Raw genomic sequence first — 26,073 nt, forward strand, 5'->3', positions numbered from 1 at the left:
TCTCCACGGGGTCCCAGCTCTTGATTGGATAGATTCATAGCAGCGCAGCCATTGGCTCCCGCTGCTGTCAATCAAATCCAATGACACGGGTGACGGGGCCGAGTCTGGCATTCGTGTCTATGGGCGCAAATGCTGGACTCGGGAGTGCGCCCGTAAGGTAACCCCCTGTGAGAACACTTCTCCTAGGGGGTTATCTGATGCTTGGAGGAGCTGCCATGGGGGGCCCCAGAAGAGGATGTTCTGGGCCACTCTGTGCAAAACGAGCTGCACAATGGAGGTAAGTATAACATGTTTGTTATTTAACCACTTCCCACCTGGCCACTGCATATGTATGGCCGGGTGGGCGCTCTCTCCTTCTGAGGGATGTTCAGGAACGTCCCTCTGAAGGAGGCGGATCGTGCATGCCCGCGCAGCGGCATCATCCCGATGTGCTCATGTCACCCGGACACGGCGCATCTCCGATCGGCAGGAGGGCTCTGTGATTGGCCCTCCTGATCACATGATGGCTGTGTCCAATCACAGCCATCATGTAATGTAAATAGAGAGCCGGTTGCTAGGTGATTGGCTCTCCTCTCCTCACACAGAAGTTGTCAGTGAGGAGAGGAGAGCAGATCGCTGCAGCCGGCTGATGATCAGTGAGTATGAGCTGTTTTTTACAGAGATTTTTACACACTGATCACCAGTGTAAAACACACATGTAAAACATGTACACAATGTATAACACACATGTCCCCAAAATACATGTTCCCACATAGTAAAACACCTGTCCCCTACAGATTTAACAGTAAAATCACATGTCCCAATGATTACTGCACACATATGTCCGTGATCACCTGTGCACATCTGTACATGATCACCTGCGTACATATGTCCATGATCACACAACACAAACCAATTTTTATACACTTAACAGGATTTTTTTTACCAAAGACATGTATCAGAATACATTTTGGCTTACATTTATGACAAAATTCTATTTTATTGGATTTATTTTAAAATAGAAAAAAGAAAATATTGTTTTTTTTCCCAAATTTCCACTCTTTTTTTCGCTTATATCGCAAAAAATAAAACATGGAGTCGTGAATAAATACCACCAAAGCGTAGCATGACAGTGCAATTGTCATTGAAAGTGCGAGAGCAATGAAAGCTGAAAATTGGTCTGGGAAGGAAGGGGGTGAAAGTAACCAGTATTGATGTGGTTTAAAAAAAAACTAGCCTTTACAATCACTTTAAGGTGTGGCTAGTAGCTCAGGACTTGAAATTTTGAGCCCTGGTATACACTATGTTATTAATTTTTTTATTTTCTATTATTTTTCCCACGAAAGTGGAGTTAACCTTTAAGGTGACACACTATGAGTTTTTTTTTTTGATGCCATCACTTGGAGGAGAGGAGTGCAGGAAGTGAAACCAGCCAAAGAGTGAGTAGTCCGTTTAAAGGGAGCGTACGGTATTATTTAGCTTAGTTTACATGTGGGTCAGATATATCAGGTTAGAGCACAACTGGTGGTGGTGGAGCACTAAAGGTGTAAAGAGTGAGTGCATGGGGCAAAACATTCCGGCACGTAGTTAATTTACAAAAAATGGAGATTGCAGAATTTGGTGCAGCTGTGCATAGAAAGCAATCAGCTTCCAGGTTTTTTGTCAACGCTTAATTAAACAAGCTGCAGGAAGAAGCTGATTGGCTACTATGCACAGCTGCACCAGATTTTGGACTCTCCATTTAGAGCCCGTTCACACAGGGGCAACTCAGATCTGACTTCAGGTCGCCCCTAGTAGCCTCAAGTCGCGCTACATGTAAAAATCAATGTAAGTGAATGAGAGCCGTAATGCACACTACTGAAGTCGCTCCGACTTCAGAAAAGGTTCCTGTACTACTTGTATCTGACTTCTAGGTGACTGGTACCCATTGATTTCAATGGAAGTCGCCTCCAAGTCAGATCTCCATCTATATTGAGGCGACTCTCACAGAATTATCAGCTCTCGAGAGGGAACTCCACGCCAAATTTATTAAAAAAATCTGGCGCGGGTTCCCCCTCCGGGAGCATATCAGGCCCTTAGGTCTGGTATGGATTTTAAGGGGAAACCCCTATGCAGAAAAAACGGCGTGGGGTCCCCCCCAGATCCATACCAGACCCTTATCCGAGCACGAAGCCTGGCCAGTGAGGAAGGGGGTGGGGATGAGCGAGCGCCCCCCCCCCCCCGGACCGTACCAGGCTGCGTGCTCTCAACATGGAGGGGTTGGTGCTTTGGGGAAGGGGGGCGCCCTGCGGCCCCCCCACCCCAAAGCACCTCGTCCCCATGTTGATGAGGACAAGGGCCTCTTCCCGACAACCCTGGCCGTTGGTTGTCGGGGTCTGCGGGCGGGGGGCTTATCGGAATCCGGGAGCCCCCTTTAATAAAGGGGCCCCCAGATCCCGGCCCCCCTACCCCTAACCATTCACCTGGGGAAAAAATGTCAATAAAAAACACAACACAAGTTTTAAGAGTAATTTATTAATCAGCTCCGGGGGTCTTCTTCAGACGTCGGGGGGGTCTTCTGACGACTTCTCCGCTCACCCGGTGACCCCACCCCTTTGATGATGTCACAGTCCCAGCATGCCCCGGGATGTGACATCATAAAGGGGGGGGTCACTGTGTGACATCACCCGGTGACCACGCCCTATACCTATATAAGTCGCCGCGCACATCGCACAAGCCAGTACAGCGGAAGACAGCGCTGGGTCAACATTGGAAGAAGAAAGAAGAGGGAAGAAAGAAGAGGGAAGAAGGACGGAGGAGACCGGGCTCCTCCGCTAGTAAAGAAGACAAGAGCACGTGTCCAAGAAGACAGCGGAGGAGCCCGGGAGAAGACGCCAGAGAGTGGGAGAAAGGGTCGGACACCGGGAGAAGAGGCCGAACAGAGCGGAGAAGTCGTCAGAAGACCCCCCGACGATGGAAGAAGACCCCCGGAGGTGATTAATAAATTACTTTTAAAACTTGTGTTGTGTTTTTTATTGACATTTTTTCCCCAGGTGAATGGGTAGCCCTTACTTATTCACATAGGGTGGGGGGCCGGGATCTGTTGGCCCCCTTATTAAAGGGGGCTCCCGGATTCCGATAAGCCCCCCGCCTGTAGGCCCCGACAACCAACGGCCAGGGTTGTCGGGAAGAGGCCCTTGTCCTCATCAACATGGGGACGAGGTGCTTTGGGGTGGGGGGAGCCGCAGGGCGCCCCCCTTCCCCAAAGCACCAACCCCACCATGTTGAGGGCACGCGGCCTGGTACGGTCCAGGAGGGGAGGGGGGCGCTCGCTCGTCCCCACCCCCTTCCTGACTGGCCAGGCTTCGTGCTCGGATAAGGGTCTGGTATGGATCTGGGGGGGGGGGGGAAACCACATGCCGTTTATTCGGCGTAGGGGGTTCCCCTTAAAATCCATACCAGACCTAAGGGCCTGGTATGCTCCTGGAGGGGGAACCCATGGCATTTTTTTTTTAATTTGGTGCGGAGTTCCCCCTTGAGATCTCATTGTCTGATTGACCACGGCCAAAGTCGCCTGGCCTGGGGCGACTTAAAGTCATGTTGTAAGTCGCTCCAAGTCGTGTTGACAAGTCGTGTCTAAGTTGCCTACAAAAGTTGCGTTGGAAGTCGTGTTGCCCCTGTGTGAACCAGCTCTTATAGTAAATCAACCCCATTGAGTGGATATGTTTTTGAGGGTACATGTCAGTGTGTGAAAACGACTAAGGAGGAAGTATAAAGGACTATAGCGCTGAGACTGTCTTTATATATCTATACAATCTCATTGGCCACTTTATTAGGTACACTGTAGTCATAAAGGTATGGACATGGTCAGCAACAATACTCAAGGCTGTGGGATTTAAACCATGCTCAAGTGGTACTAAGGGGCCCAAAGTATGGCAAGAAAATATCCCCCACACCATTACACCACCACCACCAGCCTGAACCAATACAAGGCAGAATACATCCATGCTTTCATGTTATTTACGCCAAATTCTGACCCCACCACCTGAATGTCACAGCTGAAATCGAGATTCATCAGACCAGGCAATATAAATTATATATATATATATATATATATATATATATATATACACACACACACATACATACATAGTATCTCACAAAAGTAAGTACACCCCTCACATTTTTGTAATTATGTCTTCTATCTTTTCTGAAGAAAAGACACTTTGCTACAATGTAAAGTAGTGAGTGTACAGCTTGTATAACAGTGTAAATTTGCTGTATCCTCAAAATAACTTACACACACAGCCATTAATGTCTAAACCACTGGCATCAAAAGTGAGTACACCCCTAAGTGAAAATGTCCAAATTGGGCCCAATTAGCCATTTTTCCTCCCCGGTGACATGTGGCTCGTTAGTGTTACAAGGTTTCAGATGTGAATGGGGAGCAGGTGTGTTAAATTTGGTGTTATCACTCTCACTTTCTAATACTGGTCACTGGAAGTTCAAAATGGCACCTCATGGCAAAGAACCCTCTGAGGATCTGAAAAAAAAGAATTGAATTGTTGCTCTGTATAAAGATGGCCTAAGCTTTAGGCAGGTTGCCAAGACCCTGAAACTGAGCTGCAGCATGGTGGCCAAGACCATACAGCGGTTTAACAGGACAGGTTCCACTCAGAACAGGCCTCGCCATGATCGACCAAAGAAGCTGAGTGCACGTGCTGAGCGTCATATCCAAAGGTTGTCTTTGGGAAATAGATGTGTGCTGCCAGCATGGCTGCAGAGATTGAAGGGGTGGGGGGTCAGCCTGTCAGTGCTCAGACCATACGCCACACACTGCATCAAATTGGTCTGCATGGCTGTCATCCCAGAAAGGAAGCCTCTTCTAAAAGATGATGCACAAGAAAGCCTGCAAACAGTTTGCTAAAGACAAGCAGACTAAGGGCATAGATTGCTGGAACCATGTCCTGTGGTCTGATGAGACCAAGATAAACTTATTTGGTTTAGATGGTGCCAAGCGTGTGTGGCAGCAACCAGGTGAGGAGTACAAAGACAAGTGTGTCTTGCCTACAGTCAAGCATGGTGGTGGGAGTGTCATGGTCTGGGGCTGCATGAGTGCTGCTGCCACTGGGGACTACAGTTCATTGAGGGAACCATGAATGCCAACATGTACTGTGACATACTGAAGCAGAGCAGGATCCCCTCCCTTCGGAGACTGGGTCGCAGGGCAGTATTCTAACATGATAACGACCCCAAACACACCTCCAAGACCACCACTGCCTTTCTAAAGAAACTGAAGGTAAAAGGTGATGGACTGACCAAGCATGTCTCCAGACCTAAACCCTACTGAGAATCTGTGGGGCATCCTCAAACGGAAGGTGGAGGAGCGCAAGGTCTCTAACATCCACCAGCTCTGTTATGTCATCATAGAGGAGTAGAAGAGGACTCCAGTGGCAACCTGTGAAGCTCTGGTGAACTCCATGCCCAAGTGGGTTAAGGCAGTGCTGGAAAATAATGGTGACCACATAAAATATTGACACTTTGGGCCCAATTTGGACATTTTCACTTAGGGATGTACTCACTTTTGTTGCCAGTGATTTAGACATTAATGGCTGTGTGTTGAGTTATTTTGAAGGGACAGCAAATTTACACTGTTATACAAGCTGTACACTCACTACTTTACATTGTAGCAAAGTGTCATTTCTTCAGTGTTGTCACATGAAAAGATAGAATAAAATATTTACAAAAATGTGAGGAGTGTACTCACTTTTGTGAGATAATATATACCGTATTTATCGGCGTATAACACGCACAGGCGTATAATACGCACATTAATTTTAAAAGGGAAGTTTCAGGAAAAAAACTTTGGGTCAGTGACGATCTGCAGCCTCATCATTGCCATCAATGCAGCCTGATCAATGCCCATCTGCAGCCTCACATGTGCCACCAATGCAGCCTCATCAGTCCACATCAAAGCGCCTCACCATTGCCATCAGTGCAGCCTAGAGGGGGCAGGACGAGCATTGACAGATTACATACAGGGAGAATCTCATATTATAGACAGAACAGTGGTCCAATGGTGGCCCAGGAGATGGGAATTCCTATTACAGAGACCGCCAAGTAAACAGGAGATTCTCACTGTATGTAATCTAACGGCTCTCATCCCCTCCCCCTCCCTGTCCCCTCTGAGGCAGCTAAAATTGAAGTATTGGCGTATAATACGCCCATGCTATTTGCAACCGAGTTTCATGGTGAAAAAGTGAGTGTATATATATATATATATATATATATATATATATATCTCTATCTATCTATCTATCTATCTATCTATCTATCTATATATATCTATGTATATATATATATATATATCTATATATTTTTATTTATTTATTTAGCATAAAGATAATTATTATGGTAACCCATAGTATAAAAAAGGTAATATATATGTGCGCTAATAATTATTTTCATGCTTTACATATAATATATTATGCACATTCCTGTTATATTTATAGGACAGCAAGTGAAGGGAAATATCCCAGTAGTACACAAACTACAAAAAAACATATATTTTAATTTTGAAAATGGGAACTTTTACCTGAACATGTTGCAGACTGTAGCCTTGTGATGGATTTAGCTCTCTTTGGATAATAGGCGATTGGCTTTCATTGTGGGTTTTCTCTATTAAGCTTCGTTTTGTAACTAAGACACCACTGGGTAAAATATTATCCTTATCCAAATGAATAAGTGGCTCATGAGGAGGCTGAGTTATGTCTGGCCTTGTGTTTTTGACCAGATTATTTTGTTCCATGTTATTGCATTGATATTTCATTATTCCATGTCTGGGAGAAAATTTGTCCATGATTCCAGGTGAATCCTGTTCTGCAGAAACATTGGCTTTTTGGGCTGGCAGTAGGTACATTGTGTTTTTGTACTTACACAAAGCCCTGACTCTGATGTCAACCACTCTTAGATTAAATCTAAGGGCGTCTTCGAACTTTGGTCCTGTATTTTCATCATGAATAAATGCAGTCTTGTCGTTGCTCTTCCCTGATAGCTGCAAAATGGTTGAAGCTATTTTTCTGGAGGATCTTATAGGGACAAAACAATCCTCAGCGTCTTCCTCATCTCCAGTTATAAAGGTATTTGGAGTTCCAGCAAAATGAGTTCTGTGGTTTCCCTCCGAGCACCTCTGTTTTGTGGTTTCCTTGTTCAGTATAGTCAGCTTGTGGTTTATCTGAAATGTACTTTTGGTTACAGGCGACACAAAGATAACATGAGGGGCGTTGCTGCCATCAATGTAATTATCCATCTGGCGGAACTTCTGACGAACATTATTAGGCAAAGAGTTAAACGGAATGGCTTTTACTTCCGCGTTCGATGGGATTTGAAGATAGTAGTCACAGCAGTTCAATTTTTTGGGGTTCATGTTCACAGAAATTTATCTACAACACAGGAGTTAAGGGAGTTTGGTGTTCCAAAATGTCTTGCCTACAGTGATGTCCTCCAAATGTTACTTTGTTTGCAACCGCGTCAAGGCTCTCATAATTACTTCACGAGCTGAGAGTTCAGTAAGGATGAGAAATTATGGTGAACTTGAAGTTAAATATTTGCATAAATGAAATTCTCTTTTGATTTGAACTTGGATTCTATTCAGTTGGTTATTATCACTTTGGATAAGCATTGTGTATACCTGCCTGAAGAAAAAAAGAAAAGGTTGAGTGATTAAAAGTTGAACTCTGGGCACAAATACTTCCATATAATGAAACCTTCACTAGCAACAAAGGTATTGAATCCACTCCGTGTGCACCAACAACTGCTACTTATTTTAAAAGTAGCAGTTGACAACATCACTGTGCTGATAATTTCCTGAGCAGAGCTGTAGGAGGGGCAAAGCAGACTCCACCCATTACAGGCTGCCTGCAGAAAAGTACAGGAGGGGGGCGGAGACAAGACCAGTCACACTGCATAAGGAGAGGGAGCAGCAGTGAGCGGTCTTTAGTACAGGAAGCTCCTGCCGAGAGGCAAAATTTCACACTGCATTACTGCACAGATACACCAAGCACACAAAGATTCAAGCAATAATACACATAATGAATAGATTTTGACAATATTCACTTATCCTGCAATTTCAGTTGTGTTTGAAAAATTGCTGAAATGGCAAATCATTCATCAAAAGGCAAACCTGTGCCATTCCTTCAGAGCTGCGTGCCGTGGCCAAGAGGCAAAGTGATGTAATCGTAGCTCAGCCATTCAAGCGGCCGCAGTCCACGAACCCAGAAGGTAGACCAGGTGAAGAATAGATGGAAGCCGTACCAGGGGTGAGAGCGCATCACTGGAGGGCTTTGTTTTAAGGTAAGTCTTTTCACACTGTTAAAGGGGTTGTAAAGGTTTGTTTTTTATTTTCTAAATAGGTTCCTTTAAGCTAGTGCATTGTTGGTTCACTTACCTTTTCATTCGATTTCCCTTCTAAATGTTTTTTTTCTTTGTTTTCTTTGTCTGAATTTCTCACTTCCTGTTCCTCCTCAGTAACCTGTTTAGTAAGCTGTTCTGGCTGACTAAACACCGCTCGAATGATGGTGTGAAGTTTACTGAGGAGAAACAGGAAGTGAGAAATTCAGACAAAGAAAAAAACATTTAGAAGGGAAATCAAAGGAAAAGGTAAGTGAACCAACAATGCACTAGCTTAAAGGAACCTATTTAGAAAATAAAAAACAAAGCTTCACAAACTCCTTTAAAGAAACTTTATTTTTTCCCCCCAAAGAGTTTGCTACTGCTTTAACCACCCCCCCCCCCCCCTCCAAAAATGAATAAATAAATAAAAAAATAAAAGTCAGTAGCTACAAATACTGTACACAAATACTGTAGCTGCTGACATAACCACTTAAGGAACGAGCCTCTTTCTGAGATTTGTTGTTTACAAGTTAAAAACATTTTTTTTGCTCGAAAATTACTTAGAACCCCCAAACATTATATATATATTTTTTCTAACACCCTAGAGCAATACTCTGTCACACTACATTTGCGCAGCGGTCTTACAAGTACACTTTTCTTGGAAAAAATACACTTTTTTTTAATTAAAAAATAAGACAACAGTAAAATTAACCAAAATTTTTCATATTGTGAAAGATAATGTTATGCCAAGTAAATAGATACCCAACATGCCACGCTTGAAAATGGCGCCCGCTCGTGGAATGGCGGCAAACTTTTACCCTTAAAAATCTCCATAGGCGACTTTTAAAAAATTCTACAGGTAGCATGTTTTGAGTTACAGAGGGGGTCTAGGGCTGGAATTATTGCTCTTGCTGTACAGATCACGGTGATACCTCACATGTGTGGTTTGAACACCGTTTTCATATGCGGGTGCTACTCACATATGTGTATGCTTCTGCACACGAGCTTAGCGGGATGGGGTGCGCTTAATTTTTTTTTTTCCTTTTTTATTTTACCTTTTTGTTTTAAATTTTTACACTGTTCTTTAAAAAAAGTGTCACTTTTATTCCTATTGCAAGGAATGTAAACATCCCTTGTAATAGAAATAAATCATGACAGGGCCTCCTAAATATGAGAACTGGGGTCAAAAAGACTTTTGAAAAAGAATTTGAAAAAAAAAGGGAAAAAAAATGGACCTTTAAAAGCTATGGGCGGAAGTGGCGTTTTGACATCGTTTCCGCCCTGCAATGATATGGAAACTGGTGGGAGCCATCTTCCCCTTACTCCTCTATGTGTCTAGCAGGAAGAAGGATGCGATTGCCTCGGTGTCAGAGGGCACTGGAGCGTGGCAGGAGGGGGGGGGGGGGCCCTCTCCCGCCTCCGATAAAAGTGATCTTGCGGCGAATCTGCCACAGAGACCACTTTTATATGAAAGTGGACCGTCTGCTGAAGAAGAGGATACTGAGGTTATGGCAGCTAGTAGTTAAAAGTTAGGCATTTACTAGTTCCTTTAGTCAAGTGATGTCTTCCTGCAGTGCCTCCATCTTTGATTTGGATGTGACTTGCTGAGGAATCACAACTGGCTCCCCACTGCACAAGATCAGGGAAGCTTTACCCACAGCTTCCTGGGACCATCTATCAGGACCTGGGCTGAACTCTTCGGTGTCTGGCATTGACGCATCCCACTGAGCTATCTGGGATGCTCCCTGCATGATCTATTGCACAATCCTATCTGATCCATTGGACAACCCTACCTTGTGTCTTGATTGCTGTTGAACCTTGAACTCCTTGCTCCTCCCATGAACTTCCTATATAAGCCTTGTCTCAGCACTTCCTCTTTGCCAAGTTATTGTGCCTTCTCAGCCAGTGCCTTGCGCTTGTCTTCCCTGCTGTGTGTGTATTTTGCTACTACTTGTGATTGACCCTTGGCTTGTTACTTGACTGCCTGATCCCAACCTGCAACTACTCGTTACTGACCTTTTGGCTTGTTTACTGACCACTTTGTTGTTTGACCCTTATCTGCTCATCTGCTTCTGGACCCCGGCTTGCGACCTGGTACTAGCATGCAGCTAAATACATCTCCAACATCAGGAGCTCTGGTGAACACCGGTTAGTACTTTGACTCCGCACCTCAGGTGAGCCTGTGTCACCTGCAAGGATGACTGCCTGTGTACCTATCCTGCTGGTCAGTGGTAGTCCTGAAACTTCTATAGCAACTGGTTTTCAAGCCTGACGCCTGATCGTGACAGCATCAGAGGTCAGCATCACCTTTTACATCGGAGTTCTCTCTTAAAGTCAGAGCCCCTCCCCATCACATCAATGGTTTCCCCATCACATCCCAGACCCCTTTCAAATTAGGGTCCTTCCTTCATGTCAGAGGCCCCTACAATATCAAAGGTCCCCCTACAGATTAGACTCCCCCCTTAACATTAAAATTCTCCCTATATATCAGAGGCCCCCCATCACCTCAGAGTTCCCTATCACATTACAGTCCTCCCATTAATCTCCAATCAGGGTTAAAGTGGGTCTTGTGCTTGCAGCAACCCATGGAAACCCACATGGCACCCTGGTTGAGAAAACCCTGGCCTAATCTGTCTGTACAGCTTTGATTTGCAGAAACAGATGTTTTAAAGTGGTTGTATATAACCAGTGAAGTGATTGGCCAGAGATGAAAAGCAAAAAAAAAAAACTCTTCATAAATTTGACCTGTTTATCTGCAGTCTTCTCTTCTTTACATCTATTCAAAGTGCTGCATTTATAAAGCTTGTCTGAGCTGTCAGAAAGCAGGGGAAGGAGAGCTGAAGCTCTAAACTGAGTGCTGATTGGAAGTAAGAGACCCCCCCCCCCCCTTCACACAGCACACAGGAACAGAGCTGAGGCTGTCAATCACAGACTGTGTCCTCCCCTGTCACATTTTTTTCTCTTGGTGTCAGGAAAACTTGACAGAAGTGACTGATAGCATGAGGCATCAGATAGAAGTGACACTTAGTGCTCTGGGTTGAGACAATTACACACTATAGAGCGGGGGTTGGCAAGCCGGAGATCGGGACGAGTCACAGTACTGGATAGAGGGTGGGGGCGGGCGGGAGCTACTGGAATGAACTTTTCACATTCACCAGCAGGGGATTAGTTGCCAGGCAGTCCTAACAACCAAATACAGCCTTCTATCCAGTACTGTCATACTTCCTGCTCTCCGCTCTGCTATACACCAGTGTAAGGTAGGAGAGTGCTACATACACACTGGTATAGGGGACAGAGGACACTACAGAGGGGAGGGGGGGTGTAGGGGACAGTGGACATTGCATTGGGGGAAGGGAAGAGCACACTACAGTGGGGTGTAGGGGACAGGGGATACTACATTGGGGGGGGGGCAGAGGACACTGCAGTGGGGGGAGGGTGTGAAGGGGACAAAGGACATTGCTTTTGGGGGGGGCAGAAGACACTAAAATGGGGTGTAGGGGACAGGGGATACTGCATGGGGGGGCGCAGAGGACACTACAGTGGAGGGAGGGTGTGAAGGGGCAAAGGACATTGCTTCTAGGGGGACAGAAGATACTACAGTGGGGTGGGTGTAGGGGACAGGGAATACTGCATGAGGGGCAGAGGACACTACGGTGGGGTGTAGGGGACAGGGAATACTGCTTTGGGGGGGGGGTACAGAGGACATTACAGTGGGTGGAGGGTGTGAAGGGGACAAAGAACATTGCTTTTGGGGGGAGGCAGAAGATACTACAATGGGGTTTAGGGGACAGAGGATACTGCATGGGGGGGAAGGACATTACATTGGAGGGAGGGTGTGAAGGGGACAAAGGACGTTGCTTTTGGGGGGGGGGGGTAGAAGACACTACAGTGAGGTGGGTGTAGGGGGCAGAGAATAATGCATGTGGGGGGCAGAGGACACTACAGCGGGGTGTAGGGGACAGGGGATACTGCATTGGGGGGCAAAGAGGACACTACAGTGGGTGGAGAGTGTGAAGGGGACAAAGGACATTGCTTTTGGGGGACAGAAGACACTACAGTGGGGTGTAGGGGACAGGGGATACTGCATGAGGGGGCAGAGGACACTACAGTGGTGGGAGGGTGTAAAGGGGGCAGAGGACATTGCTTTGAGGGGACCCAGGGCACCTGCTGTGGGGGGGACTCTGGGACACCTGCTGTGGGGGGGACTCTGATGGGGACACCTGCTGTGGGGGGGGACTCTGATGGGGAAACCTGCTGTGGGGGGGCCTCTGATGGGGACACCTGCTGTGGGGGGACTCTGATGGGGACACCTGCTGTGGGGGGGTGACTCTAATGGGGACACCTGCTGTGGGGGGGAACTCTGATGGGGACACCTGCTGTGGGAAGAAATTTGTTGGGGTCACCTGCTGTGGGGGGGAGGGGACTCTGGTGACACCTGCTGTGGGGGTGAAATCTGATGAGGACACCTGCTGTGGGGGGGGGGGACTCTGGGCACACCTGCTGTGGGGGGGGGGAATCTGATGAGGACACTGCTATGGGGGTGCAGATGACACTACAGTGGGGGAGGGGGATTGTGATGTGAAGGGGACAGAGGATACTGCTTTTGTGGGTGGGGGGCAGAGGACACTACAGTTGAGGGGGTGATGTTGGAGATGGACAAAAGACACTGCTTTGGGGGGACTTTGCAGGACATTGCAATAGTAGCAGGAGCAGAGGACCCTACTACAGGGTGGAGGGGGGGCAGAAGATACTGCTATGGGGGGCATGGGACACTAGTGGGGGGAGGGGGGGTGATGTGAAGGGGCAGGACCCTGCTATGGGGAGGCAGAGGACACTACTGTATGAGGGGCAGAGGTCCCTGCTGTGGGAAGGGGGGGTGAAACTACTGTGGGAGGGGGGGCAGAGGACACTACTGTGAGAGGGGGGTGATGTAACGGGCAGTGAAGGACACTAGTGGGAGTGGGGGGGGGGGGGGGTTGGGGTGGCACAGAACACTATCCTGTGCTTTTACCAGGCTCTTGAGATATATACATAAAAAAACTTGTGTGTATGCTCCATTGGACTTTTGCTGGCAGAATTCCAGCCAGAAAAAGACTGAGAGCAGGTTCTGTATTTTTAGGTCGGAAAAAGTTCCGATTGGACATTCCGATCATCTGTACAAAATTCCTACACATGCTCGTAAACAATTTGATGCATGCTCGGAAGCATTGAACTTAATTTTCTCGGCTTGTTGTAGTGTTGCACGTCACCGCATTCTTGAGGGTCGAAAATTCAGAGAACTTTAGTGTGACCGTGTGTATGCAAGACAGCTTGAGCAGAATGAGCAACTTGGATGTTTTTTCAGACGGAAAATCCGCTTGTGTGCACAGGGCATAAGGTTTGCAACCACCTTAAATAGGTGCTTGTATATGTGTAAACAAACATTGATACATAGTTACATTACATAGTTACATAGTAGGTGAGGTTGAAAAAAGACACAAGATGGGTTTTTGAATAAAGCCTTATCAAAATTAATGGAATTTAAGGAAGGAATACTCATCATGGGGGGGACTTTAACGTCCCTCTAGATCCTAAACTAGATACTTCGAATGGGACATCATCTGTCTCTGGAAGAATTAGGAAAAATATCCTTCGCAAATTAGACGAACTTCAATTGGTCGATGTATGGAGGGCTTTCCATGCAGATGAGAGGGATTATACATTTTTTTCAAACCCCCACCAACGATATTCATGCATCGATTTCTTCCTACTATCTCAACGAACATTATCGTTAGTACAGGACATATGTATAGGAAATATAACATGGTCCGACCATGCGCCAGTTACAATCAATATTTCTCTGAAGGAGGCTACACTTAAGATGGATTGGAACTGGAAACTAAATGAAAGCCTTTTGCAATGTCCTGAAATTCGAGAAGATGTGGTCAAAGAAATTGATTCGTATTTTAAAATTAATGATAATGGAGAGACTGAAATGGGGACAGTGTGGGAAGCCCATAAAGTAGTAATTAGAGGAATTCTAATAAAACATGGATCCCGAATAAAGAGAGCTAGAGAAGAGGAAACAGGTAGATTATTGGAAAGGATAAGGGTAATAGAGATACAACATAAGAGGTCAATGGAGAAGGATATAGGAATAGGATAAGCACATTTAAGAAGACAACTATCTGATCTCCTTCGGTATAAGGCAAGGGCTATTTTACAACAAGAGAGGAGAGTAATATATGAATCAGGAGATAAATGTGGTCAAGTGTTAGCAAGGAAATTAAAAAAACAACGACTCCGTTCATATATATACCCTATATCAGAACAAAAGGAAATCTTAAATCTTCAATACCGAAAGATATTGCAGAGGAATTCAGACAATATTATACTTCATTGTATAATCTTCCGGTACCCTCCCATCCCTCTTCATCATTAGAAGAATATCTCGAATCCTCACATTTAGCGAGATTGCCATCTCCGGCGCGAAGGAAACTTGAGTTACCAATAACAACAGAAGAGGTAACTTCGGCAATAAAGATGTTGAGGCATGGAAGGGCTCCTGGTCCAGATGGATTCACTCTGAAATATTTTAAAAGTTTTTATTTACAACTAGCCCCTTATATGGTTAAAACATTTAACATACAAGGACAAGCCGCGCCTCCACCTGTAGAAGCATTGAGGGCACATATTGTACTTATTCCAAAAGAAGGAAAGGATCAGTCAATATGTAGTAGCTATCGTCCAATATCATTACTAAACACGGACTATAAAATATTCACGAAGATACTTGCATCTCGCCTACAGCCGTTTATGACGCAGTTGGTTCATTTGGACCAAGTGGGGTTTATCCCCACAAGGGAAGCTAGGGATAGTACAATTAAAGTTTTGAATTTAATTCAATATGCAAACCAAAGGAAGTTGCCGAGTATCTTTGTGAATACAGATGCAGAAAAGGCCTTTGATAGGGTCAATTGGCCCTTTATGTTAGGATTTTTAAAACAAATGGGCCTTGGGGACCGAATGTTGGACTGGATAGCAGGGATATATTCAAAGCCACAAGCTTTGGTGAAGATTAATGGGATAAATTCTGAAAATTTCCCAATATCTAATGGGACGCGTCAGGGATGTCCCTTGTCGCCTCTCTTATTTGCGCTGTCACTGGAACCTTTGTTAAATAGAATTAGACAAAACCCCGATATTAAAGGTATCCCCTTAGCGGATCAGGAATATAAACTTTCAGCATATGCAGACGATTTATTATTTTCACTTTCTAGTCCACAAATATCACTACCCAATTTATTGGGGGAAATAGAGCGTTATGGAGCTCTGTCTAATTTTAAAATAAACTATAATAAGTCAGAGGCGATGGGGATATCACTGGAGTGTTACACCCAAAAAAATCTGGAGAATAATTTTAAGTTTAAATGGACAGCTATGGCGCTGAATTACCTAGGGATACAGATCCCACCTAACTTAACAGATTCATATGCAATAAATTTTCCACCCTTATTAAGGGAAATTAGTATAATGTTGAATGAATGGAGTAAATCCTCACACTCCTGGTTTGGGAGAAGCAATATTTTGAAAATGAACATAGTCCCTAAATTTCTCCATCTGTTCCAGGCGTTACCGATCCGGATTCCACTGGCCTTTTTTAGTAAAATTCGAACAATTTTTATAAAGTTTATATGGGCAAGTAAGCGCCCTAGAATTAATAGGAAGCTGTTAATACTGCCTAAAGAGGCGGGTGGAATTGCGGCACTGGATTTATACAAATATTACCAAGCTACTCAGCTTGGTAGAATTGTTGATTGGTGCCGTCATAGAGACAGTAAGAGGTGGGTCGCTATGGAACAACAAGTAAGCTCCATCCCTTTAGATAGAGCCATGTGGTGCTGCGTGGCTGTACCTCCTATATTAAGAGCCCATCCTTTAATAGGACCTACGCTCCATATGGGAGCTAAAGCCGTGCGGATCCCCGGAATCTCAACAGCAAAGTATCCCTTATTTCCTATCCTTGGGAATCCACACTTGCCGCCTGGCCTGGAGCCAGGAGTATTTAGGAATTTAAGAGAGAAGGGATGTTTTCAGGCATCACATTTCTTGAGGTCTAAAAATTGGCCATCAATAGAAATGTTAATGCAATCAGGAGGACAATATGAACTACCCCTTTGGCAGGCGTTACAGGTTAAACATTTCTTGGATACTTTGGGACCGACTGAGGATTTTGATCGGCCACTTACTAAGTTTGAAGGATACTGTGAGGAGAAGGAGTCTCTTACCCATATTATTTCTAAGATATATGTCTTATTAATTTCACCTTCGGAGGATATTAATATAATGAGTTTAGATAAGTGGGAAAGGGATCTTGGACAAACCTTCACTCCGGCCCAACGGCAGAAAATAATACATTTAACTTTTAAATCATCCAGATGTGTCAAGATACAGGAATTAAATTATAAAGTATTAATGCGTTGGTATTATACTCCATCACGAATGCATACTTTTTTTTCAGAGTCATTGGACAGGTGTTGGAGGTGCGGTAAGGAGAGAGGCACTATTGCCCATATTTTTTGGTATTGCCCAGTAATTAGACAGTTTTGGGAAGAAGTTCGGAAAATCTCTCAACTATTTACTGAATATTATGTTATGGAAGATCCGGCCTTTTTTCTATTACAATATACACATATCCCACTAGAAAGATACAAGAATTTAATGCTATGTTATCTGGTGAATGCAGCTAAAAGCTGCATCACCATTTGCTGGAAGGAAACAGGGGCACCTTGAATTTCGCAATGGTTAAACAAAGTAAGGAAAATTGGGATCATGGAGAAATTGATCCCTATGCCTTCGGAGGAAAGGGAATCTATAGTGCAAGTTTGGGCTCCTTGGGAAATATTCTTACAGTCAGAGGAGGGGAAGAGGTTGATTGGAGAGGAACCTGAGGATTAGACTAATTGGTCGAGTGATGAGAACCTTACCCTTTGGTGGGTGGGGTCGATTTACCTCTCTTCTCTCCCTCTTCCCTGTCCTCTTTCTGTCCCCCCCCCCTCTTTTTTTTTTCTTCTCCCTCTTTAAGGGAGAAGGGGAGGGAAGAGGATCGCTATGGGGAATTGATATTGTTTTGTTTATAAAATTGTCAGGAATACATTATGTTGCTTCCTTTTTGATGCTGTTTAATAGAACATGTGGTGGTTAGAAAGTGTTCCGTATGTGTAATTATTATTAATAACCTATGTTTTGTATCTCTGCAAAGAAATAAAGAATAAAAAAAAAAAAAAAAGACACAAGTCCTTTAAGTCCAACCGGTTATATGTCAGTATTACATTGTATATCCCTGTATGCTGCGGTCATTCAGGTGCTTATCTAATGCCGTGTGCACACAATCTGAATTTTTGGTCAGAAAAAGCTCTGATGGTTTTCCCGACAGAATTCCGACGGGATTTCGCTCAAGCTGTCTTGCCTACATACGGTCACACCAAATTTCGCCCGTCATGAATGTGGTGACGTACAATACGTACAATTGGACTAGAAAAAGGAAGTTCAAGACCCAGTAGCCAATAGCTTCTGTTTCGTAGTTGAAGCTGAGCATGGGTGAGTTTTTGTGTGTTGGAATTGCATACACACAAACGCATTTTCGGATAGGAATTTTTTCTGACTGAAAAATTGAGAACACGCTCTCAATCTTTTGCTGGCCGAAATTCGGCCAGCAATAGTCCGTTGGAGCATACACACGATCGTATTTTCCAACCAAAAGCTCTCATCGGTCTTTTGCTGGCCGAATTTCCGATCGTGTGTACAAGGCATAATAGTTTTTTTAAACTATCGATGCTCCCGCTGAGACCACCGCCATGTAATGTATTATTATGTTAGTAAGCTCCGCTGTCAGAGCAGCCAATTACAATGTATCTATTTTTTCTTACGCAGCAGTTTCTAAAGCTAACCTTACAATAATAGAACAGTGGCTTATTTTATTAAAGTGTATGTTGCCTCAAAAATTCCGAATTGATATCTGGGTTTGGTTACTCGTATACTTTTTAGTAAATGTAGCCTGTAACATTTTATATTATGTATGTTCCTGCTAAATACCTGGCGATCCTGACATATTGCCTTGGTTCCTGTTTTAAGCTGACTACGGCAAGCATGCAAGCAGATCCATACCAGTGTAGTCAGTGTGCTTCCAACCACTGATTGGTGGGCACTGGCACTGAGGATAGAGGTAGAGGGACATACCTACTGCAGCAATTTCATGCCAGCCAGCCCAGCTCCTCCTCTCTGCTAAATGACAGGCATTGTGAGGTCTCATTTACACATGCGTTAGCCCTCTGAAGAGCACTCTGCAGTTGATTCATTTTTAGAAGGCATTTGACACAGTGAGAAGGTGTTTGCCACCTGCTCACTGCCTGATATCTGAGTTTGGTTACTCGTATACTTTTTAGTAAATGTAGCCTGTAACATTTTATATTATGTATGTCCCTGCTAAATACCTGGCGATCCTGACATATTGCCTTGGTTCCTGTTTTAAGCTGACTACGGCAAGCATGCAAGCAGATCCATACCAGTGTAGTCAGTGTGCTTCCAACCACTGATTGGTGGGCACTGGCACTGAGGATAGAGGTAGAGGGACATACCTACTGCAGCAATTGGTAGGATGGGTTTACTTCCTCTTTGATTCCCTGCAAAGGTAATGCATAATGGACTACTATGCATCGCATAGTAGTCCATTATGTGTCAATTACCTGACACAGGAGCCAGCGATGTCCCCGCTGTCTCCTGTAGTCCGGAGCATCCATCTTCTCGGTGGGTCTCGCTGCTCTGGCGCTGTGATTCGCCGGAGCAGCGATGACGTCACTCCCACGCATGCGCACGGGAGCCGACACTCGCGGCATAACGCCGCGATCCGTGGCTTACCCAGTGCGCCTGCGTGCCGCGGTGGCTGTCTTCAGGTAAATACAGTGGTGTGAAAAAGTGTTTGCCCCCTTCCTCATTTCCTGTTCCTTTGCATGTTTGTCACACTTAAGTGTTTCGGAACATCAAACCAATTTAAACAATAGTCAAGGACAACACAAGTAAACACAAAATGCAATTTGTAAATGAAGGTGTTTATTATTAAAGGTGAAAAAAAATCCAAACCATCATGGCCCTGTGTGAAAAAGTGATTGCCCCCCTTGTTAAAACATACTATAACTGTGGTTGTCCACACCTGAGTTCAATTTCTCTAGCCACACCCAGGCCTGATTATTGCCACACCTGTTCACAATCAAGGCATCACTTAAATAGGAGCTGCTTGACACAGTAAGGTCCACCAGAAGATCCTTAAAAGCTACACATCATGCCGAGACCCAAAGAAATTCAGGAACAATTGAGAAAGAAAGTAATTGAGATCTATCAGTCTGGAAAGGGTTATAAAGCCATTTCCAAAGCTTTGGGAATCCAGCGAACCACAGTGAGAGCCATTATCCACAAATGGCGAAGACATGGAACAGTGGTGAACCTTCCCAGGAGTGGCCGGCCGTCCAAAATTACCCCAAGAGCGCAGCGACGACTCATCCAAGAGGTCACAAAAGACCCCACAACAACGTCCAAGGAACTGCAGGCCTCACTTGCCTCAGTTAAGGTCAGCGTTCATGCCTCCACCATCAGGAAAAGACTGGGCAAAAATGGCCTGCATGGCAGAGTTCCAAGGAGAAAACCACTGCTGAGCAAAAATAACATCAAAGTTCGTCTCAATTTCTCCACAACACATCTTGATGATCCCCAAGACTTTTGGGACAACATTCTGTGGACCGATGAGACAAAAGTGGAACTCTTTGGAAGGTGTGCGTCCAAGTATATCTGGCGTAGAAGGAACACTGCATTTCATAAAAAGAACATTATACCAACAGTAAAATATGGTGGTGGTAGTGTGATGGTCTGGGGCTGTTTTGCTGCTTCAGGACCTGGAAGACTTGCCGTGATAAAAGGAACTATGAATTCTGCTGTCTACCAAGAGATCCTGAAGGAGAATGTCCGACCATCTGTTCGTGTACTCAAGCTGAAACGAACTTGGGTTCTGCAGCAGGACAATGATCCTAAACACACCAGCAAGTCCACCACCGAATGGCTGAAGAAAAACAAAATGAAGACTTTGGAGTAGCCTAGCCAAAGTCCTGGCCTGAATCCTATTGAGATGTTGTGGTATGACCTTAAAAAGGCTGTTCATGCTCGAAAACCCTCTAATGTAACTGAATTAGGACAATTCTGCAAAGATGAGTGGGCCAAAATTCCTCCAGGACGCTGTAAAAGCCTCATTGCACGTTATCGCAAACGCTTGGTTGCAGTTGTTGCTTCTAAGGGTGGCCCAACCAGTTATTAGGTTTAGGGGGCAATCACTTTTTCACACAGGGCCATGATGGTTTGGATTTTTTTTCACCTTTAATAATAAACACCTTCATTTACAAATTGCATTTTGTGTTTACTTGTGTTGTCCTTGACTATTGTTTAAATTGGTTTGATGTTCCGAAACACTTAAGTGTGACAAACATGCAAAGGAACAGGAAATGAGGAAGGGGGCAAACACTTTTTCACACCACTGTATATATATATATATATATATATATATATACAGTTTAGGAGATATTTCTTGGACCTACAGGTAAGCCTTAATCTATGCTTACCTGTAGGTCAAAGTGGTTTGTCATAGTAGTCCATTAGTAGTCCATAGTAGTCCATTATGTGTCACTTACCTGACACAGGAGCCAGCGAAGTCACCGCTGTCTCCTGTAGTCTGGAGCATCCATCTTCTCGGTGGGTCTCGCTGCTTCGCCGCTGTCATTTGACGAAGCCGTGAATGCGCACGGGAGCCGCCACTCGCGGCATATCGGCGTTGACAGTGGTGCACTCAGTGCGCCTGCGTGCCGCTGTCTATGGTGCACGCGCCGTAGACAGCGGTGCCTGTGTTTTGGCAAATATCTCCTAAACCGTGTAGGTTTAAGAGATATTTCTTGGACCTACAAGTAAGCGTTAATCTAGGCTTACCTGTAGGTCAAAGTTGTTTATAAGGGTTTTCAACCCCTTTAAGTGCAGCATCTCTTTGCCGAACTCGCAGTGGGTTTGGACTTGTGGAGTTTGCTTATAGATGAGAATTCCCTTTTCAGCCTATCAATGTCTATTTTACGGGCCTTGTGTAATCTCGAAGAAATTTGAATTAAGTTACCTCTAACCGTGGCCTTGTGAGCAGACCACAACACAGGGGGGGAAACGTCATCTGTGTCATTCATATGTGTCATATATGACTATGCCCTCGACAAGAGGTGTTAAGAGTGTGGAAAAGGGTTTCAAAGAACTTAGCCTGGCCTTTATTTGGAGCGTAATATGAAATGAGGGAATAGAGCTGTTCAGCTATAAGTACCTTAACCAACAAGAATCTGCCCTCCGGGTTCTTGAACTCTGAGACCAGGGAGAACTGAGTCCTGTGAGAGAAGAATAGACCTACACCTTTGGTTTTGTTATCAGAGTTTGCTAAAGAAAATGGGGAATTTAGCGTGAATGAATGATGGACTATATGATTTAGGAAAATGTGTTTCCTGTAAGAACAGGATATCTTTTTTCCTGAGCGTGATACTGTTGGAATATTTTCCTTCGTTTAACCAGAGAATTGAGTCCCTGAACATTATGAGAGTCCAATCGCAGGGAAGGTTTTGGGGTAATTAGGTCAGCCATGAAGCAGCACAGGAGAGAGAGCAGGGGAGCTCCAGTCACTTATGTTCGTGGCGTGGACAGTGTTCAAAGCCAATGTTGTTGTAGGGTTCACCGAGACCCAGTGGCGGCTGGTGAAGTTTTAAGATGGGGGGGCGCTAGACCACGCCCACCCTTTTGACCCATCCCACTTCGCATAAGCCCCACCCATTATAGAATCCACCAACTCCGTCCCCTGTAGTACATCATATACAAGGCTCTACATTATACACAGGGCTCTATACTTCATATACCAGGCTCTACATTATAGACAGGGCTCTGTACATCATATACCAGGCTCTACATTATACACCAGGTTCTAACGACACATCAATATGTCTGACAGCCCAGCCACACTCCTCGTTCACCAAAGAAAAAAAAAACAGGAAACACAAAAAAGGTGCTCGGGAAACAGCAATAGGCAGAGGTCACCGCAGACAATGAAGTACAAGAAAGCCTAATAAAATAAAACAAATACAGTCATCACATTTAGTGACTGCAATAATGCAATATCTTACATGTTTGCCTTTGGTGGTGGGATCAGAGGGATGGTGATGATCAGAGACAGAGGGATGGAGGTGGGGTGGGGAGTTGGATCAGTGGTGGGTGGGATGGGATCAGGGACAGAGGGATGGATCAGGGACAGAGGGGTGGTGGGATGGATCAGGGACAGGGGGATGGTGGGTGGGATGGATCATGGACAGAGGTATGGGTGGGTGGGATGGATCAGGGACAGAGGGATGGGTGGATGGATCAGGGACAGAAGGATGGTGGGATGGATCAGGGACAGAGGGATGGGTGGGTGGGATGGATCAGGGACAGAGGGATGGATGGGTGGGATGGATCGGGGACAGAGGGATGGATGGGTGGGATGGATCAGGGACAGAAGGATGGATCAGGGACAGAGAGATGTTGGGTGGGATGGATCAGGGACAGAGATATGGTTGGTGGGATGGATCAGGGACAGAGAGATGGTGGGTGGGATGGACCAGGGACAGAGAGATGGTAGGTGGGATGGATCAGGGACAGAAGGATGGTGGGATGGATCAGGGACATAGAGATGGTGGGTGGGATGGATCAGGGACAGAGATATGGTTGGTGGGATGGATCAGGGACAGAGAGATGGTGGGTGGGATGGACCAGGGACAGAGAGATGGTAGGTGGGATGGATCAGGGACAGAAGGATGGTGGGATGGATCAGGGACAGAGAGATGATAGGTGGGATGGATCAGGGACAGAAGGATGGTGGGTGGGTGGGATGGATCAGGGACAGAGAGATGGTGGGTGGGATGGATCAGGGACAGAAGGATGGTGGGTGGGTGGGATGGATCAGGGATCAGGGACAGAGAGCTGGTGGGTGGGATGAATCAGGGACAGAGGTATGGGTGGGTGGGATGGATCAGGGACAGAGGGATGGGTGGATGGATCAGGGACAGAAGGATGGTGGGATGGATCAGGGACAGAGGGATGGGTGGGTGGGATGGATCAGGGACAGAGGGATGGATGGGTGGGATGGATCGGGGACAGAGGGATGGATGGGTGGGATGGATCAGGGACAGAAGGATGGTGGGATGGATCAGGGACAGAGGGATGGGTGGATGGATCAGGGACAGAAGGATGGTGGGATGGATCAGGGACAGAGGGATGGGTGGGTGGGATGGATCAGGGACAGAGGGATGGATGGGTGGGATGGATCGGGGACAGAGGGATGGATGGGTGGGATGGATCAGGGACAGAAGGATGGTGGGTGGGTGGGATGGATCAGGGACAGAGAGCTGGTGGGTGGGATGAATCAGGGACAGAGGGATGGTGGGTGGGTGGGATGGATCAGGGATAGAGAGCTGGTGGGTGGGATGAATCAGGGACAGAGGGATGGTGGGTGGGTGGGATGGATCAGGGACAGAGAGATGGTGGGTGGGATGAATCAGGGACAGAGGGATGGGTGGGTGGGGGAAGGCTTCATATGGGCTGTGTGTTTAACAAGAGCCTCCACTGACACTGCCAAACCGAGACACAGCAACACCAGTGGAGATAATAGAAGCATTGTGACGATCAGCACTTGATAAACACACAGCCCGTGTGAAACCTCCCCCTCCACCCATCCTGTAGAAATAAGGAGACCGGCCTTGTGTTGATCGTCAGTGATTCTTATATCTCCACTGGTGTTGCTGTGCCTTGTTTGGCTGTCAGTGGAATCATTGAGCTCTGCCACCCTCCTGCAGATATCCAGCATCTACCTTGTTGTTGAGTTTCATAGCGGCAAGTGCAGGAGTTCACTCCTCCGCTCGGCGCACTGGTCTGACACAGGGGAAAACCGGAAGTGACAGACTAACTAGTCTGTCACTCAAAGCACATAGCATAGTAGACCTATGGGCGCCGGGCAGATGCAGATCGGCACTTTTCATTGCGCCACAAGGCGGGCTAAAACCCTGCAAATGAAGGGCCGAGTCTGCAATCTTGTGATTGCGTTGACGTGGCGCTTCACATAGTGCACTGTGTCCAGAGCTGCACTGTGTCCGGCACTCGTACACAGTGCACTTAAGGACTTTTTAAAAAAAAATTTTTTTTAAAGGGCCATTTGAAAAAAAATGCCTGGAGGGGGGGGGGGGGGCGGCGCCACTGCCGAGACCTCCATCCGATCACCGCTAAGGAGCGAGACCACTTCTAAATTTGGAAAGAGAAGTAGAGAGGTTAAGACTAGAGAGAAGAAAAAGAATGACAGGTATAGGAACAGAGAAAGGAGAGCTCTGAGGTAAGGATGGACATGGAGTCATCCCACCAGGAGAAGTAAATGTAGCATCCCCCATAATTGGGGAAATACCTGAACCAGGAGTGGCCCGACCACAAGGGTCAACCACCTCAAGTGCGGAGGAGTGCGCAGAAAGCCCACTCCGATCCCCGCACCCCTAATAATATTCGTACAGAAAAACATTAATAAACACCAAAGCTGCTTCAACAACAGTCCCTTATAAAAACAAAAAGGAGAAGCCGGAATATAGGGTGTGTCAAAAATTTTGGGAAGGAACCTAGAAATGGCAGCAGGAACTATATGAGCCCATAATCATGAGTTTCAAGTGGATCCAGCTCAAGAGTCCCAAATGGAAAAACACACATGAGGGGGAGGTGATGGATGAGAAGATAGGCGGTGGGTGGGAGTCGTGAAAACTATATTCAGCTCTGTCCTGGTCAATAGGGAAGGAGATGCAAATGCTTCTGTGGAGGGCACCTCAATCGTGCTAGTGGATCTTGAGGAGCAAGCAAGTTAAGTCAATCAATATATGGACATCCCTATAGAGACCTGAATCGGAAGTTGGTATGGTCACATCAGGGACCACTGACAGTTCCGCCATATTGTTACGATGAGCTTCCGAAAGCGGTTGCTAATCTCCTCTGGAAAGGGGCCACAAAAAACGGGGAGGGGGAGAAGCCATCCCCTACAGTATGCAGATAAGGACAGAGAACAATGAAGAAGGATCCACTCAGAAATCAATATGAAGTAAACATGGCAAAAGTCCAGCTAATGAGAAAGAAGGAGTAGTATTCGAGTCTCACAGCGTGGAGAATCCATGTTATTAAAACATCAACGGATAAAGATCAAGTGGTCAAAAATTCCTGTGGTGTAGATATATCCTAACCCAGGAGAGAAAAAAAAAATGAGAATATGGTGGATGTGTAGAGACCCCCATAGAATCAGGGGGGAAGGCCATCTTTAGCTTTCTTATGTTTGGGGGTCATCCAGAGGGAGGTCAGAGGGCTTGATGGAGGTGGTCGTTTGGACATTCCTGATGAAGAGGCCTGCATAGGGGAAGGAGGATCCTTAGTAAGAAGGCCCAATTTGTGAAGTAAGCATTCTCCCTCCTGGAGTGATGAAAAGCGAAAAGGATTTACTGTTGTGGTCAAATTTTAAGCTAAAATGGAAGAGCCACCAGTACTTAATGTTCCTTTGTGTTAGCTCAGTCAGAAGTGGTTTAAGTGTTCTCCTCTTTTGGATAGTAAAGGGGGAAATGTCCAAATAGATTTGTA

At 45.7% G+C, this 26,073-nt stretch overlaps 1 protein-coding gene across 4 annotated transcripts in view; it reads right to left on the reverse strand.

Moving 5' to 3' along the window:
- Positions 1 to 26,073, reverse strand: part of LOC143927337 (uncharacterized) — a 92,740-nt gene that overhangs the window by 21,615 nt on the left and 45,052 nt on the right. For all 4 annotated transcript variants that reach the window (XM_077451347.1, XM_077451344.1, XM_077451345.1 and 1 more), the window contains one exon: positions 6,554 to 7,652. In XM_077451347.1, the coding sequence (XP_077307473.1) occupies positions 6,554 to 7,384 (831 nt within the window). In that variant the 5' untranslated portion in view covers positions 7,385 to 7,652. The remainder of the gene's footprint in view (positions 1 to 6,553; positions 7,653 to 26,073) is intronic.

Source organism: Lithobates pipiens, unplaced genomic scaffold (assembly GCF_037356315.1).
Source record: "Lithobates pipiens isolate NorthernLeopardFrog02 unplaced genomic scaffold, aLitPip1_a1.2 Scaffold_23, whole genome shotgun sequence".
In the NCBI taxonomy this organism is placed as follows: Eukaryota; Metazoa; Chordata; class Amphibia; order Anura; family Ranidae; genus Lithobates; species Lithobates pipiens.